The sequence below is a fragment of the Glandiceps talaboti genome, assembly GCF_964340395.1.
Source record: "Glandiceps talaboti chromosome 2 unlocalized genomic scaffold, keGlaTala1.1 keGlaTala1_2_unloc_1, whole genome shotgun sequence".
In the NCBI taxonomy this organism is placed as follows: domain Eukaryota; kingdom Metazoa; phylum Hemichordata; class Enteropneusta; family Spengelidae; genus Glandiceps; species Glandiceps talaboti.
The window spans coordinates 151,626-168,826 of NW_027554289.1; the positions used below are offsets into that span (position 1 = coordinate 151,626).

A 17,201-nucleotide genomic window follows, 5' to 3' on the forward strand; every position below is an offset into this window, starting at 1 on the left:
TTTATTGCAATTAATACTCTGACTGATTCACCACTTTGCCATGATTTTGGAACATGAACTTCGTATATACTACTAGCTACTTTATAAAACAGAAACAAGTCTGTTTGGAACACTTGCCATTATTTTCACATGTGGCTAACTTAATAGATATCAGTATTATCCAAGAATAGTCTGGCAGTTAACCAAATAATATATTCTTTTTAGTAGTACACAAAATTGACATAGTTATATACATGACTCAATTGGCTAAACAATTAACCTTTCTCATTTGCACATTTATATAGTCTATGTCTCATTTCTTCCAAATGAAAATCTATATTTACCTATACAAACATTTCTACATCTCTGGACACAACCTGACAGTTTCAAATACAGCCAAATCATACAGGTCTCTGGCATGTCCATCTATATTACAATGACATAAACCTTAATACCAATAGCCCTGTTTTTAGGACAACGAGCCCCTTTTTAGGACAGCGAGCCCCTTTTTAGGACAACGAGCCCCCTTCTTAGGACAACGAAATTATGAAAACATTAATTTTAACACATGGATGTACATGTAGACAAATATTCAGCAATGGACATGGGGGCTGAGTGTTGACAGATTATTTGAAGCATTTCACAATGCTAGCATCATATGGATGTCGACAAGTTAATATTCACAGTACCGGCCAAATATAAGATAGCCAATCACACATTATTCCATATGTTCAGTCAGTGGTGCATGTTCCCTAGTTGAGATGTCTGCTGCACCAATATCACCTGCTGTAGTTGCACCATATGCAAGACGTGGAGGAGCTGCATGGCGACTGCCATCATCCTCTTCTCCTTCTTTAGTTACAGGGTCATGAAGCACATCTGGGACAAAATTCTGTCAAAGAATAAACCAACAATGTTAGAATCATGTAGCCACAATAATTATATTAGTGGGATGATCGCGAGGAGCTTTTATTCTATAGTAAAAATATATCTTTATTCCCAACATTTTCCACATGAGGTCTTCTTCAGGGAAACACTGGCAAGTCAGAAAAAAAAGTAGCTCTGGTGATGGTTGAGAGCAGAAAACACAGTTGTTAAGTTTATAATATTCTCTATGGTTTATACAGTAGCACAGAGGGAAGCCCGTCCATATAAACAATTCAGTATTGTTGACATTTCTAATGGCAATTTGTTAAACAAGATACATAAATCATGAAAGTCTACAAAAAGTACTCACAGTTGGCTCTTCATCTGTAGGCATAGGTTCCTCTAGATTTGAGAATTCTTCATAGGCATGTGGCATGAATCCCATCCAGATATTAAAACAAGTCTTGGCTATTAGCAAACCAAGAATAAGGATAAGTACTACGGCGCTGACTATGGTCCTAGGATCCAATGAACCTGTAATCAAAACCATACGCAATCACAAACACATTTATTCCAAAGTTAAAAGTAAAAAGTTTTGATCCATTATTACGGCTCAGATTTGTATAGACAAGTCAAATTCTACTTTGTGAGCTAACCATCACCTACATTGGGTAACATCCAGAATCTAGCTGATACGGATAAAATGCAATTTATGAGGTCATATATTGTGCAAACTGTAATATTGTGACGTGTTGTCACTTTAGGCCTGGATGCGGGCATTTATAAATGTTAACATGTGTGACCTTACATGTAACCTTATTACATAAACCATACAACATTCAGAGTAATCAACAATGATATTCTAATAATGCAACTACCGGTATTACGATGACATCATAAGGGCAATCTATTGACGGTTCTGTACATTTCTTATCATATTTCTCATATATGAACAACCTTTACAAGACATTTATGCATTACCCACAGTATATAACATGTACTACTGATGATGTAAGATGGAAATGATTATAGTAAGCTAGATACATCTTTTTCTATGAAACAGATAATACTGATCTTTATTGCACCAGAAATTGCGCAACAATAACAAATACAAATCTTTGATGGTAACAGAAAAAGCTTCTATACATATAATTCAAGTAACACAGTACTGTTGTAGCAACAAAGAATGTAAGAAAACAAGCACTTACCAAGTCTTATAACAGAGAAGAACAGCATTGAACACTGTAGGAATACAGCTGATATTATGACATAGTTTACGGCTGACTTGTGTATTTCTTTATCAATACGTGATGGTCCATATGCATAGTAGATGTTGTAACGATCTACAAGATGCTTTAGTGCCATATATATTAGACCTAGGTGGGAAAGTCAAAGGTCATGTCAGAAAGGTGAAAAGTCAAAGGTCATGTTAGAATAACTTATCTGGATCATTCATTGAAATGAAAAGTAGCAAACATGACTTTCAGTGTAGCTACAATTCACTGAATTTTCATGCATTATATGTGAGATTCTGATGATTTTAAATTTATATGTGGTATACACATATCTCTATTTGTATGAAGTCTAGAAAGAAATCAGCCCAGGCATGCCAGAGAAACAGTTGAGGATAGACACAACTCATTTCTATTATAGCACCCTCACTGGTGCATGGCTGGTGGTGGTGGTTGGAGGGCTATGGGGATGCCGAGGCTAAAAGAATAGTGACTCACCAAATGGCACAATAAGTGGACATGTAAGACTGTAGACAATGACAATAGTAACAATACATAGTGTCCAAGCATACTGTACACCAAACTGGAAGTCATACGCCAACTCCTACAGATACAAAACATAGAACTTAAAGTCAACATCTTTTTATCATGACATCAACTCTATGGTATTTCATTTACATAGTACTAAGCATTACTCTCACTCATATCAGTAATATTCTGTAAAATACATAACTTTCCAGATATTCATAGTCACAATTTTGTTCTTTTGTGTGAAATAGCAGCCTGAGTGAGTGATTGCAAAAAGTCTAGTCAGGTAAATACTAAGCCACACTACTGGTAACTTGGAGGAAAAATTATATTTTAAAAAGCTGACCAGCACACTTTCCATCAAAAATTTGAAATCAGTATCAAATTCAAAACATTTGAAGATTAAGAGACAAAAACAAAATCTCCCAAGAGATTGGTGTCGGTCTAAGATATTCAACAAAATATATCTAAATTGTACAAAAAATAGAAGACTCAATTCCAACTGTCTGACCATTTACCATAAAGGACACTTCTAAATTTATTATGTATTGGCTGCCATACAAGATTTAACACAGGAATGTATTGTACCATATAATGAGAAATAGTGAAGGTTTGAAATTTATCTATTCGTAAATGCAGTCTTTTCAAAGATTATCATTGATATAGCAGAAATACACAGAAAGCTTAATATAAGTCAGTATAATAATATACTCCAGTTAATACTACTTTTTAGGATAACCAATCACCTGAACAACTTCTGAAGTAAGCACAAGTTTTTGTTGTAAAAATACCAATTGAATGTCAAATTTTACATTTTGAAATGGGTGTGTGATTGGGAAGATGGGATGGGGTGGGGGCTGCAGACTAACCTTCCTCTTGGTGATTTTCTCTGCCTCTGATCGAGTCCACAACATACTGCAAGCATAGTAGACTAGTTCAGGAAAACGGAACAATTCTAATGCTGTACCAGCTAATGCACATGTAATCACATAGTTGACAAAGAATGCACCGTTGTCAGGTAAGAAGATACAGCTGATAGGGAAAGATACAATATGGATATATGTTACAAAAACCTATTTTGTACAGCTGATAGGGAAAGACACAATATAGATATATGTTACAATAACCTATTTTGTATAGCTGATAGGGAAATACACAATATAGATATATGTTACAATAACCTATTTTGTACAGCTGATAGGGAAAGACACAATATGGATATATGTTACAATAACCTATTTTGTATAGCTGATAGGGAAAGACACAATATGGATATATGTTACAAACACCTATTTTGTAGAGCTGATAGGGAAACACACAATATGGATATATGTTACAATAACCTATTTTGTACAGCTGATAGGGGAGAGACACAATATGGATATATGTAACAAACACCTATTTTGTACAGCTCATAGGGAGAGACACAATATGGATATATGTTACAAACACCTATTTTGTACACCTGATAGGGAAAGATACAATATAGATATATGTTACAATAACCTATTTTGTACAGCTGATAGGGAAAGACACAATATGGATATATGTTACAATAACCTATTTTGTACAGCTGATAGGGAAAGACACAATATGGATATATGTTACAATAACCTATTTTGTACAGCTGATAGGGAAAGACACAATATGGTTACAATAACCTATTTTGTATAGCTGATAGGGAAATACACAATATAGATATATGTTACAATAACCTATTTTGTAGAGCTGATAGGGAAACACACAATATGGTTACAATAACCTATTTTGTATAGCTGATAGGGAAATACACAATATGGATATATGTTACAATAACCTATTTTGTACAGCTGATAGGGAAAGACACAATATGGATATATGTTACAATAACCTATTTTGTAGAGCTGATAGGGAAAGACACAATATAGATATATGTTACAATAACCTATTTTGTATAGCTGATAGGGAAAGACACAATATGGATATATGTTACAATAACCTATTTTGTAGAGCTGATAGGGAAAGACACAATATAGATATATGTTACAATAACCTATTTTGTATAGCTGATAGGGAAAGACACAATATAGATATATGTTACAATAACCTATTTTGTACAGCTGATAGGGAAAGACACAATATGGATATATGTTACAATCACCTATTTTGTACAGCTGATAGGGAAAGACACAATATGGATATATGTTACAATAACCTATTTTGTATAGCTGATAGGGAAAGACACAATATGGATATATGTTACAATAACCTATTTTGTACAGCTGATAGGGAAAGACACAATATGGATATATGTTACAATAACCTATTTTGTAGAGCTGATAGGGAAACACACAATATGGTTACAATAACCTATTTTGTATAGCTGATAGGGGAAAGACACAATATGGATATATGTTACAATAACCTATTTTGTACAACTGATAGGGAAAGACACAATATGGATATATGTTACAATAACCTATTTTGTATAGCTGATAGGGAAACACACAATATGGATATATGTTACAATAACCTATTTTGTAGAGCTGAACGTGTTATAAGACATACAAAACATGTCACAATCCCCATGAGGTTTTATACATCTCAAAGTTTAATAATTCATGTCTTGACATTATCATCATGGGGGTTTTGTCAAGGTATAGTATGTATATTGACTCACTGCACAGTATCATATCCTTCACATCGTCATCTAATACCTCCTTAGACTCAGCATTTAAATGTTGACTTTGCATCAAGTAGCACTAGCACGTACTGCATGAAAAGTGGTTTCCAGTTTCAAATACAAGACGGTTACACAACAGAAATGTGGCATTTTCAGATTTTCGGCAATGCCGTTGTGTGATCATCACTTAATATACAGAACCAGAACACACCATCCTTTCATGCAGTGTAGACTACAGGTATTAGAGTGTATGATGCCACTAACACGTTTCTCTCTTTTACTGTATGCTGTGGTGTCATTGACAGTGTTTTGGGACAAAAAAAATAAATCTTCTAATAAATGTTTAATAGCGTTTCTCATGATATTATGCACTGGAGAAAAATGAAGTAAGTATTATTTCTCATCTATGCTCAATAATAATGGAGAACAGAGGAGGTTAGATATAGGCCTGGACTATAAGTCCTGTCTGTATTCTGTAAATCACTCACATCTTTCCATAGATATAAAATCACATCTTTGACACCATTTTCATTTTGACAAATATTGATCCATACTTACTTCCATCTCATTTTTATTGCCTCATCATTGCTTAGTGACCACTCAAAAAATGCTTGCGCACTGAAATAGATAAAAGTAACATAAAAGCAAGACTACAGGTTGACACTCACTGTATACAGTGTCAGAAATCTGTTGTTGTGTGATCACCATGGCAAGGAAGTTTTCAAATCATAGTGCTTCGTTAATCTGAGTAGAATCAACAAAGAGTGTGATATTGTGCCTGTGTAACTCAAATACTCAATCAAATTGACAACTTGAAACAAATCTAGCAAAATAGAAATATTCAATTTATCATTGCACTGATAATTTTGTATCAAAGTATGAGGAATGAGAAAGAAATGGGTAAATAAATGACATAAATTTGACATACCTTGTCAGTCCTAAGGATGGTAAAATTAGAAGCATGAACAGTAAGAAGACAAATGTCTTCCTCATCACCATGTGATTCTCATCAGATCTGGTCCAATGGGCTTCAAACTGACTAGACCAGGCTACTAATAGTGGCAGCAGGGCTGAGAATGTCCATAGTAACAGGGTTGGTAGAAATTGAGAAACAAACGGAGACTGCAAAAAAAATAAAAAAAATACAGAAATGAACAATTTATCAAGAGAGCTTCAAACTGACTACAAGAGAACTACAACTGTATCAAAATATGAAGACAATTTAATAAATGTATTCACTTCAAACTCTGACATCCTGTATATGTGTGCAAATATCACTTTTATCAATTAAGGTTTTTAAAATTTGCATTGCCCTGATTTCAAATTTTGCCACAAAAAGACATTAATTTTGGCATATTCAACACTGACAAAGAAACCCTAAGGAAAACCTAGTATACAACAAACCTTTGTCAAACACACGACAAAGATCCCATAGTGTCAACTTACTCATTCATATTCTGAATTTTAATGTCAAATATGCCAAGTGATGTACATTGTACATAATTGTACTTCAGTACCTGAGTTGTGCCAGGTATGGTTGATACCAGTTCATGTATGTCAGAGGTGTGCAAACACACTTTGCACATTTTGGGTCATTTGACCTTTACAAAGAGTTAATTATGCAAATGACTCAGTTTGGTTTAAAGCTACATCAAAGAGCTTAAAACAACAAATGTGCTCTGTCACCGTCAATGTATGTATGGAATTATATGAAATTTGATGCTTGCATTAAAAAGACATTACCTACTTATAGAAAATCATTTATTGTGCAAATATTATCAAAAGCTACATAAAAAACTGCATACAACAATGTACATATGAAATTATATGAAATTTTAAGCATGCACTATAAAGATATTGTCTAATTATTGAAAATTGTTATTTACATAATTACTGTACTAATAATAATATTCATGGTATGTTTACCACAACCTAATCACTTCTAGCCTTTACCCTAAAAAGGTCACAGTACACCAATTTTTTTTTAAAAATTGAGTGAGTTGTTTTTGAGAAAGCAATGGTACAGACAGGTATGGACACAGAGACAGACATTACCATACTTAACCTTCCCTTAGAAGGTAAAATTTTTATTTTTTACGTCAAATATGGCTACCATTCAGGTGTTACCACAAAGGTAGAGAACCCAAATGATGTGCATATGTGGACTACAACATCAGACATTGTGTCAGGTTCGGTTAAAATCAGTTCATACATTCCAGAGATACAGGGGGACACAGACACATACATGGACTGACTGGCTGAATCTGTCATAGTATCATATGATGTCCCAACTGGGCTATGCATGTTAGGGACTAATTAGACTGGTAGAATTTAAAGTAACAAATTCATCATTGTGGTGACCTTAAATCATTCCATATGTAAGTATTCTGTCACAGTTTCTCTATCTGATAGTGGGACTGTGATTCTGTCTAGGTAGTGACACATCATTGTTGCATTATTTGCATAACTTGGTGATGTGTTTATGAATAGTTACTTTGAAAAACAAGACTAAAAAGGTCTATACTAGGTATTTGGGTTAATACAACATTTCATGTACATAATACACTGAGTGTTAATGATAATATTAGATAGAAAGAAACATACAAGAGCCATATTTTCATAGTTCACTGCAGGGCTTTCAACTTTGTCCTTAGATGACCTTTCACCCCAATGGATGACTATTATATTCCACTGGCCTAAGGGGTCTTAAATCAGGTGACTCTAATGATTTGAATTTCTCAGAAGCAGGGACATGTACATGGAATGCAGAAATGAGCCACTAGAAATCATGGCTGCTTGTGTTCCAACTAAACCAGCTGAAGAGATTCTTAATGATATTGGTGAAGGTTTTGTGACTTGTGCAATTTGTCTTGAGTTCTATCGACAACCTAAACTTCTACCATGTGATCACACATTCTGTTGTCAATGCTTGGAGACACTGGTGGAAAAGAAGGGATCCCTAAACTGTCCCACATGTAATGCCGAGTGTGAACTTGTTGATGATGACGTAGCTACACTGAACGACAACCATGTTGTCAACTCATTGCTTGAAGTTATTCACAGAAAACACGATGAAGCCAGTGTCAAGAAACTGAAATGTGAGTTTTGTGATGAGAATGATGCTTCTAATTTTTGTCTTGATTGTTGCCAGTATTTCTGTATGAGTTGTATGGTAATACACAAGAGAATGAAAATAGCAAACACTCATACAGTCTTAACCACTGAGGAATACAAGGAACTACAGACAACAAAACCATCAGCTGTCCAACCAAAAGAATTCTGCAAACTTCATCGACAAAATGAACTGAAATGCTACTGTGATACATGTCAGACACCTATCTGTATGGAATGTACACTATGTGATCACAAAACTCCTGAACACCATTTTAGATTTCTACAAGAAGTGGTCAAGGAGTATACTGATGAATTATCCCAAACTGTAGACAAACTGAAAGTGAAAGCACAAGAGGCTGATGGTTGCAAAGCTGTTGCCAAGGAAGCAGTTGACAATCTCAAAGAACTGTGTCTTGAAGGAGAACAACAAATAAATGCTGCAGTTGAAGCAGTGACTGAGAAAGTGAAAGTAGTTGGTAAGAAGCTGGTACAAGAGTTGAAGACAACATGTGACCAACGTCAGAAACATCTTGAAGTTCAAATCGATGATTTAGAGTTCAAGTATGAGAACATTACCAGTACTTGTAAATGTGTAGAGACATTGATGTATCAAAACAATGGTTGTCAGTTGCTACGTACAAGACAAGCCACAACCCAACGTCTCAATGATCTAGCTGACTTAGAAACCAACCCAGAAGTATTGTATGAAAAGATCACATTCCAGGCTTTAGATGTTGAGCAGTTTACTGCACAAAACATGGTTGGTGTGTTAAGATCTGATGTTTGTACCACTCAGTGTACCATTGATAACATACCAAAACAACTCCTGAAAGGTGAATCAGGTAAGTTGGTCATTACAACTCAAGATAGCAGAGGGAAGGTAATACTACCTAACCAAGATGTGAAAGTGAATGTAACACAGTCAGATGGATCACAAGAAGAGATTGAAGTCACTGATAATGGAGATGGAACACATACTGCCATTGTATGTGGGAAAACAGCTGGCAAGTTAAACGTTCAATTCAGTGCAGGGAATGATAAAATACCAGGATGTGCATGTGAGATTCCTATCATCAAAGGGTTAGTGAAAACCATTGGAAAGAAAGGCAAGGAACCTGGAAACTTTAACAACCCACAGACTGTCAAAGTACACCAAAATGGAGACATGTTTGTAGCTGACAAGGGTAATCACAGACTACAGGTCATTGACATTGATGGGAACTGTAAGCAAACATTTGAATTTACAGAATTTGATAATCTTTTCAAACCATATGATGTAGCAGTATCAGCTGATAATAACTACTTTACAACTGACAGAGGCAACAACCAAATAGTTGTAAGTGATGAGGATGGTAAATTAGTCCGGTGTTTTGGACAAAATGAACTGAAATATCCATTTGGGATTGCTATTAGTCCACTTGATGGCAGTGTCTATGTCACAGAGTGGGATGGAAAGGCTGATGACACGACAGATCAAAGCAGACACTTGATAAGGAAATACACACAAGATGGCGAATACATCAAGTCCATTGGAAGATATGGAAGTGGTAAAGAGGACCTTAAAGCACCATACTACATCCATACAGATCACCAGGGATACATCTATCTTTGTGATTTTAACAATGATCGTATTCAGGTTCTTAACTCAAATGATCAGTTTGTATATAGCTTTAGTGAGTGTGGATCAAATACCCAAAAACTGAAACATCCCACAGGACTGACAATCAGTAAAGACAGATATGTGTACATTAGTGACAGGGAGAACCGCATCCTTAAGTTTGATGCATTTGGTCAATTTATCTGTCGCATTGACAGTGATGAGGATGAGTTGAATTTACCCATTGGATTGACACTGATTGAAGACACACCAATGAAAATAGCAGTAGCTGACAGTGAAAACAACTGCATCAAAATGTTTGTTGAGTAAAGTAAACCACCATGAAATGGCCATACAGTGAAACTACATACCAGTAGCACAGCTAAAACCTGTAAATACAATAAGTGCAAACAATTTTAAGTGCCCTATGACTCATCTTATGAAGTGGGCACATAGCATATGACATGGAGATACCAACAATGTGTCCATTGGTTTGTCTTCTGCCTGGTTTAATTGACTCTTGATGTTCAAGGATCCTGACAATTAAAGGGACATAGACCAAATTGGACTGTATTTCAGGATAATCTTTGTTTCATATGGAGAAATATGTATCCAAAACTACTCTTTCTTTCATCGTGTTCCATTGTAGACACCTTTATTATGAATTCCAGAGAACTGTAGGACAGTTTTAACACCATCAAATATCTGTGAACTTGTTTAGCCATCACCATGAGACTTGTACATAAACTGTCATATTGCTGTCATACATATAACTTGTTTCAGTTGTTCACCTACTCTTTTGTAAACTTTGCATACAAATCATGTCATTGATACCTCTACAGGGTCTTGGACTCATTTCACTGCTGTTGACACAAAGCTCACAACACTGAGGCCAGCTGTGAGAACAAAAAGAAGCTCCTAACATTTTTATTTCCCATGACGTCTCACCCCACTGAGTGTACAGCAGGCCTTTCTAAGCCAAATATGACAAATTTTATATATTAAATTCTAATTTTAGGTCACATAATGCTGGGTTGGTCAAATTACCCAATAATGACAATGATAGTTGAAAATGGTAGGAAAAATTGAAATATGTCAAATATGAAACTTGTCTTTAATTTCTCTAAATTCTGATAAGTTATATACTTACATGCATATTCTCAAATGCTTTCTGATAATTGATATCATCCAAGCCAGCCAAGATGACAGCTGGTGTCGTCAGGAAGAACAGACATACAAACAAGACTGCAAATATACAAAGTTAAAAATAGATATCATTTGTAGAAATAGATATTGATACAACTGGACTCCATTATTTACAGTATAGTTGTTAGGAATAGACTTTCGTTTTTTTGGAGTCTAGTGTGAAGTGACTATGTCATGAAGACGTCTGAGAGATTCACACGAAAGCTATATAGACACCTTCAACTAGTCTCAGATCCCAAAATGTAAGACATCATAAAGTTAAGACAGAACCGACTAAGTGCATAGATATGCTGAATGAAAGGTACTGAGTATCATACGTTAATTGATAGAGCAGGATCTTCTTGAAAATAGCAATAACTGACTCCGAGACAAACAGAAATATTGTAAGACTGAAATATTCACAGTTGTGGCACTTCACATCATGCTGCTGCTTACAACACCATGATGTGGAGTATCAATACCCTGAACCTTTCTGGAAATGCATAAAGTAATTGACAAGGAAAGAAAAACAGTGTTGTGTTCAGTCAGTATTAATGCTATGCTGAAACACATCTGATATGTAAAACACATGACTGTAATCTTCTAATCTCACATCTAGATGACAGATTGGTTGTTGTGTAAATATTCCTTTAATCACCTACAATGTACATGTGTGTTTAACTTACTGAGGAGCACCAACAACAACAAATCTAACCTCAAATCCAAATAAGAAGAATAACATCCCGAAGCAAAAACTTTTATATTAGCTCCGGTAGAGGACTGCTAATCTTGTACATGTCAAACACTGGATGGGTCAACATTTTGACAGTTAAAGGGTATAAACCCAAACAATGACCTTACATGTCAGTAACATATTATGATAATAAAGTAGTTACTACTTACCTAGATTGATTAATGATACTCTAATCCACCATTGTTCTGGTGCTACTGACAGGTTCTCCCTGTTGATAATCAAACACAATTAAGTATATCCCCTGTGATTGATGCAGTTGATAAATTTGATATCCTAAGGGTATACTTACACATCATTTTCTTCATATCATATAATAACACGTTGTACTATATAACATGTTAAAATGCTATTACAGTGTCTATTAATTATGGAAATTTTCAAGTTGACATATGCAATTTACAATGGTAATTAATATCCTAATTTCAATTTTATCCATTGTCATCATGGTACACTATATATTTGAACCAAAGTTTGTTGTTCCTCCCTAATACAAAATTCAAACAATTAATCATTTCATTATATTGGCTATAACCCATAAGATCAATCACATGGTTTTTTGTCTTTAATCATGTGATCATTCATGTGAGCTTATCTGGTTCAATCATGTGATTCCATTGTTGAATACTTAAAATTGAAGTCTGTAAGGTATGCCATGACGGGGCGCCCTCACACATCGGTCAACCTAGTGAGGACAGAACAACACAACGTACTGTACAATCTAATGAAGTTGAGTAACCACAAAATTTTTTCTTGCTGTTTTTTTTTTATCATAAATATATTTCATGATATAAACTTATAAGATAAGTAATCATAATATTGATGCTAGTCCCTCAGAATCATAGTAAACTGCCTCCCACAATATTGTTAGAGATTCGACAAAGGGACACTATGTCTAGTATTTTTTAGTTACTGTTCATCTAAATGAAAACAGCCTGATATTCTGATGCTTTGAATACACAATACCTTTTTATTCAAGCATCAAAATATCAGGATAAAGCTCTGAAACGTAGTTGACTCCCAATGGAGCTATGTCTTTGTGATATGTTAATCAGCACGCAACACCTCCATGGCATCCAATGAGTAGACATTATTTGTATATCTATTACATTTTAGTATGGATCAGTGTAGAGAAAAGGTTTGATTGTTACCATTTGATATTATCAGGGGCTGCAGCATAGTCTAACTTCCACCGTGTTGAATTTAGCTGTGTACTGACACTTGAGATGGTTGGTGGAGTAGTCTTCAGAGTCTTGTAATCTTGTACAATCCTAGAACATGGAAATATGAGGACATTTGATATCACCATGGACACTATCACCATGGAAATATGACGACATTTGATATCACCATGGACACTATCACCATGGAAATATGAGGACATTTTGATATCACCATGGACACTATCACCATGGAAATATGAGGACATTTGATGTCACCATGAGGACATTAAAGATTAATAATTATCCATGTTCAAAATATGATTGTATTTAGCCTATGAAAGTATATTGCATGAAAGCTAACTGTATGTTTTAATGAAATGAGCATGAATATGAATGATTGGAAAAGTTTATATGCGATTATTAAAATTTGCCAAAAGATGTTTAGTTCAAGATACCTCTCAGTCTTAGATACAAGTTTGTTGATTTAAGTTTGAAAATTGATTCCGCCATTTTGACATATGTAAGAACAATGTTTGAGTCAGCAAACTAAAATGCCAGGTTGGTACAACACAAATTACATCTGTTATGTGAAGGGTAGTACAAGGTTGGAAGAATGGACTCACTTTGCAGCTATTTTCTCATTATGTACAGTAACAAATGCCATGCCTAAATTACTACTATAGGCTATTCTTCTCTCTTCCAACACATCTTCAGCATACTTGTTCTCTGTTACAGCATAGAATTCAATGGCATCAACCTGGGGATACAATAACAATATATTGTATTGATGAGGATATGTACTAAAATACCAGGGTTTAATATTCTGATTGGTTTAAATTCAGTTTTGCTCTAAAACCTGAAACAATATTCATAACAACTATCATAACTATTATTTTTCAGAAAGCAATTGACTTTGGAAATTAATAGTTCCCTTATATTCATGACAATCTAAATTTCTCTGAAAACTATTGTTCACAGAAATGAATATACCCATCTTTGTTTTCATCTGGATTAGTGGGTAATGGTGGAATAACTGCTGAATATTTGAAATGTAAGTTCTTGAAATGACTGTTCTTGGATGGTAAATGTAAACTTTATTTACTGACATGGAAGCAAAGAAAACAGCTACTATTCAAGAAACATTTGGGGTAAACACTTCTGATATTTCACATATGGTTCCAGTCATACAATAAGTTGTAAAATTCACCTTGGGTCCACCACATGAATCACAACAGCTGAGTTGACCACACGTTCCAGCTCTCAGTGTTGGCCTAATACCACTCTTCTGGTGCATCTCAATACAGTGCATACGATTCTGATGAGCATTTAGCCTGGTGTGAAGGAAATATTTTGTGACAAATGAAATGAAATGAAATGAAATTATTTCAGTCAGGTTTAGAATAAGTTTTTTTCTACCCTTCTTGGATATATAGATCCAATTTTTCTTTAACTAATTATTCTTTATTACTTAACAACATGCTGTGGAAAGCATGGTATAGTAAACACAATACAATACAAGACAAAAAATACAATACACATTACTTGTCTGCTGAGGATATCTTTCGAGATGTATCTAAAAGGAATTTGGCAATAGGGAGTTTATCATCTGAACTGAAAATATACAAAAATTTCTCTTTAACCAGCTGACAACTAGACATAATGAACACATATTGCCTGGCCTATATTCGGGCTATAGCACCCGTTTATTACACCCGAGGGACTGTGAGTTACCAGAATCACATGCTATTTCTCGAGGCCAAAGCATGTGATTCTGGTAACTGACAGTCACGAGGGGGTAATGAACGGGTGCTATAGCCCGAATATAGGCCAGGCAATATGTGTTTTATAATATACCTCATGCTGTGAACTCGCGGTGGTAGACGACATCGTCAGAAGCTGCCATTTTGACCTGCTGTGAACGCGCGGTGGTCACGTGACCATGTAAAAGTTGATGGAACTATTTCCCTACTAGTAGGGAAATAGTCATTCTATTTTCCTATCACGTGACTGATTCTAGCGAATCATGGCACAGCATTATTACTAGGTATATTATAACACATACTATTACTCAAAGGAGACAAATAGGGACTTTTGGTGATAATGTGATAATTGTACCTTCAAGGAAATTCATGCTCACTTCTTACATAGCGTAATGTAATGTATTCACAGCATGAACCATAGAAAATATTGCATTGTCAATTCATAACAAATTTCACCAATTATTTATTATTTTCTTCAAATTACTATTCATATAGCTAATACATAGAATATAATAAATACTTACTTTCTCTTGTCTAACTTCATCAACTTGGCAATATCATATGCAAATTGGATTTCAGTTACTATGACATCAGGATAAGCTTCCCTATGCAAGAAAAAAACCAATAACGAAGTCTTCATGAAGTACAGCTTTGCAAAGTTCAAAATCTGTAACTTGGATGTCATGTATGGGAGTGTATCCTACAATAAAGTTATAATAATAATAATAATTTTCCTTGACTGATATCAAGATATTCCCATTTGGTATACTTTTACATGTACAAGTTAATGTTATCAATTGTTAGTAGCATTTTGACTGGCAACCAAATATTAAGTATACCGGTACTATGTTTCCTGTACTTGGACATTATAAGTTGTTTACATTGGCTTTTTTTGGGCAAAATTACAAAATATGTTTTCCATTTAAAAAAAAAAAAATAACTTGACACTGTAATATACCAGTCCGGACTACAAAATATTTCATTCAGAACTTTCAAATGCTTCCAATTTATTTGATTTTAAAACTTTGAAGGAAGAGGGACAAGTAAGTAAGTATGACTAAACAAGACTAGACAGCTTTCGCAATGATATATCACTTACTGGAAATGTTGCTTGACTAAAGCTGGATCTGTTCTCTCTAGTGGAATACCGACTACAAACAGAGTACGGGTTACCTGAAGAAATGATATGGAAACTGCCACATTATGACTAGAATACCCACAACAAACAAAGTATAGATAACCCATATAATGACAATTTAACTGACATTTACATGTACGTAAAAAAAATACCAACAACAAACAGGAGTATAGATAACTTATAAAATGAAAACTGACATTAATACACAGATATCAATGGAATACAGAGTAGAGTACAGGTAAGACTTACCTCAGAAACCATAATGACAACATGCAGACATTACGTCAAAAACACATACAGACAACAGAGTACAGGTATAAACCTCAAACATCATAATGAGGCTGACATTACATCAGAACTATTGACAAAAGCAGAGTACATGTAACCTGAAGGAAACCTACCATGACAGCTGACATTATGGCAGGAAATTAAAGATTATTATGGGATTATAAGGATTCTTAATCACCCTCATGTCAATACTTTTCAATGTCATTTCAGATTTTAACGTAGTAATGATGTCATGCTTATATTTTTACAGTTTACAAGGTAGCCCAAATGATGCACAGGGCAATAACATGCAGGGCATAGTTCACCATCTCTGAGTGTGTGTCTATGACATCACTGTGATGATCACCAAGATGTAAATATGAAGCTGTATTAGCAGGTGGTGCAACACCACTATTTGATTTCATGTTATGTGTTGAATGTTTCACTGTAACATATGCACTCTACTCCTATCACTTTAATACCACTGCTAAATCATACATAACACAGTACTGTAAGCAATACCAGCAATATGAAAGAGTGGGTATTATTGTTCTAGGAATATCGTACACTCGCAATACCCCAACTAAAATATGATTCAATTTTGAGAGGTGAAGTGAGGTTGAACTTACGAGGTCATGTTCTTCCCTTTGCTGTAGGTGCATGGTAAAATGGCGCATGAATAGGACAATGATAACTAGATAGAGAACTGAGAAGACTGTGTGAACCCATAGCAGTGCTGAGCTGTTCAAATGAAACATAGATCAAGTTGCTTATGAGAAATACTGACTGATATAGTTTGATGACTGACTGACAGCCTGTGGATATTAACCCATGACTAGGACTAGTGATAACTTGAATGAGAAATGAGAAGAACTGTGTGAACCCATAGTAGTGCTGCAATGTGCAATGAAATATTGATTAGACTGGTTAAAACAATGGTTATTCCTGAACATTTCTG

General features: G+C 34.8%; 1 protein-coding gene across 1 annotated transcript in view; it reads right to left on the reverse strand.

The window, feature by feature from the left end:
• Positions 1-329: 329 nt before the first annotated feature.
• Positions 330-17,201, reverse strand: part of LOC144453242 (osmosensitive cation channel TMEM63C-like) — a 31,040-nt gene continuing 14,168 nt past the window's right edge. The window contains exons 6-20 of the mRNA XM_078144513.1: positions 16,873-16,984; positions 15,938-16,011; positions 15,363-15,443; positions 14,286-14,409; positions 13,702-13,835; positions 13,067-13,186; positions 12,068-12,126; positions 11,130-11,224; positions 6,197-6,390; positions 5,827-5,886; positions 3,476-3,638; positions 2,577-2,682; positions 2,055-2,222; positions 1,217-1,380; positions 330-871 (exon numbers count right to left, since the gene is read on the reverse strand). Coding sequence (XP_078000639.1) covers positions 698-871; positions 1,217-1,380; positions 2,055-2,222; positions 2,577-2,682; positions 3,476-3,638; positions 5,827-5,886; positions 6,197-6,390; positions 11,130-11,224; positions 12,068-12,126; positions 13,067-13,186; positions 13,702-13,835; positions 14,286-14,409; positions 15,363-15,443; positions 15,938-16,011; positions 16,873-16,984 — 1,828 coding nt within the window. The 3' untranslated portion in view covers positions 330-697. The remainder of the gene's footprint in view (positions 872-1,216; positions 1,381-2,054; positions 2,223-2,576; positions 2,683-3,475; positions 3,639-5,826; positions 5,887-6,196; positions 6,391-11,129; positions 11,225-12,067; positions 12,127-13,066; positions 13,187-13,701; positions 13,836-14,285; positions 14,410-15,362; positions 15,444-15,937; positions 16,012-16,872; positions 16,985-17,201) is intronic.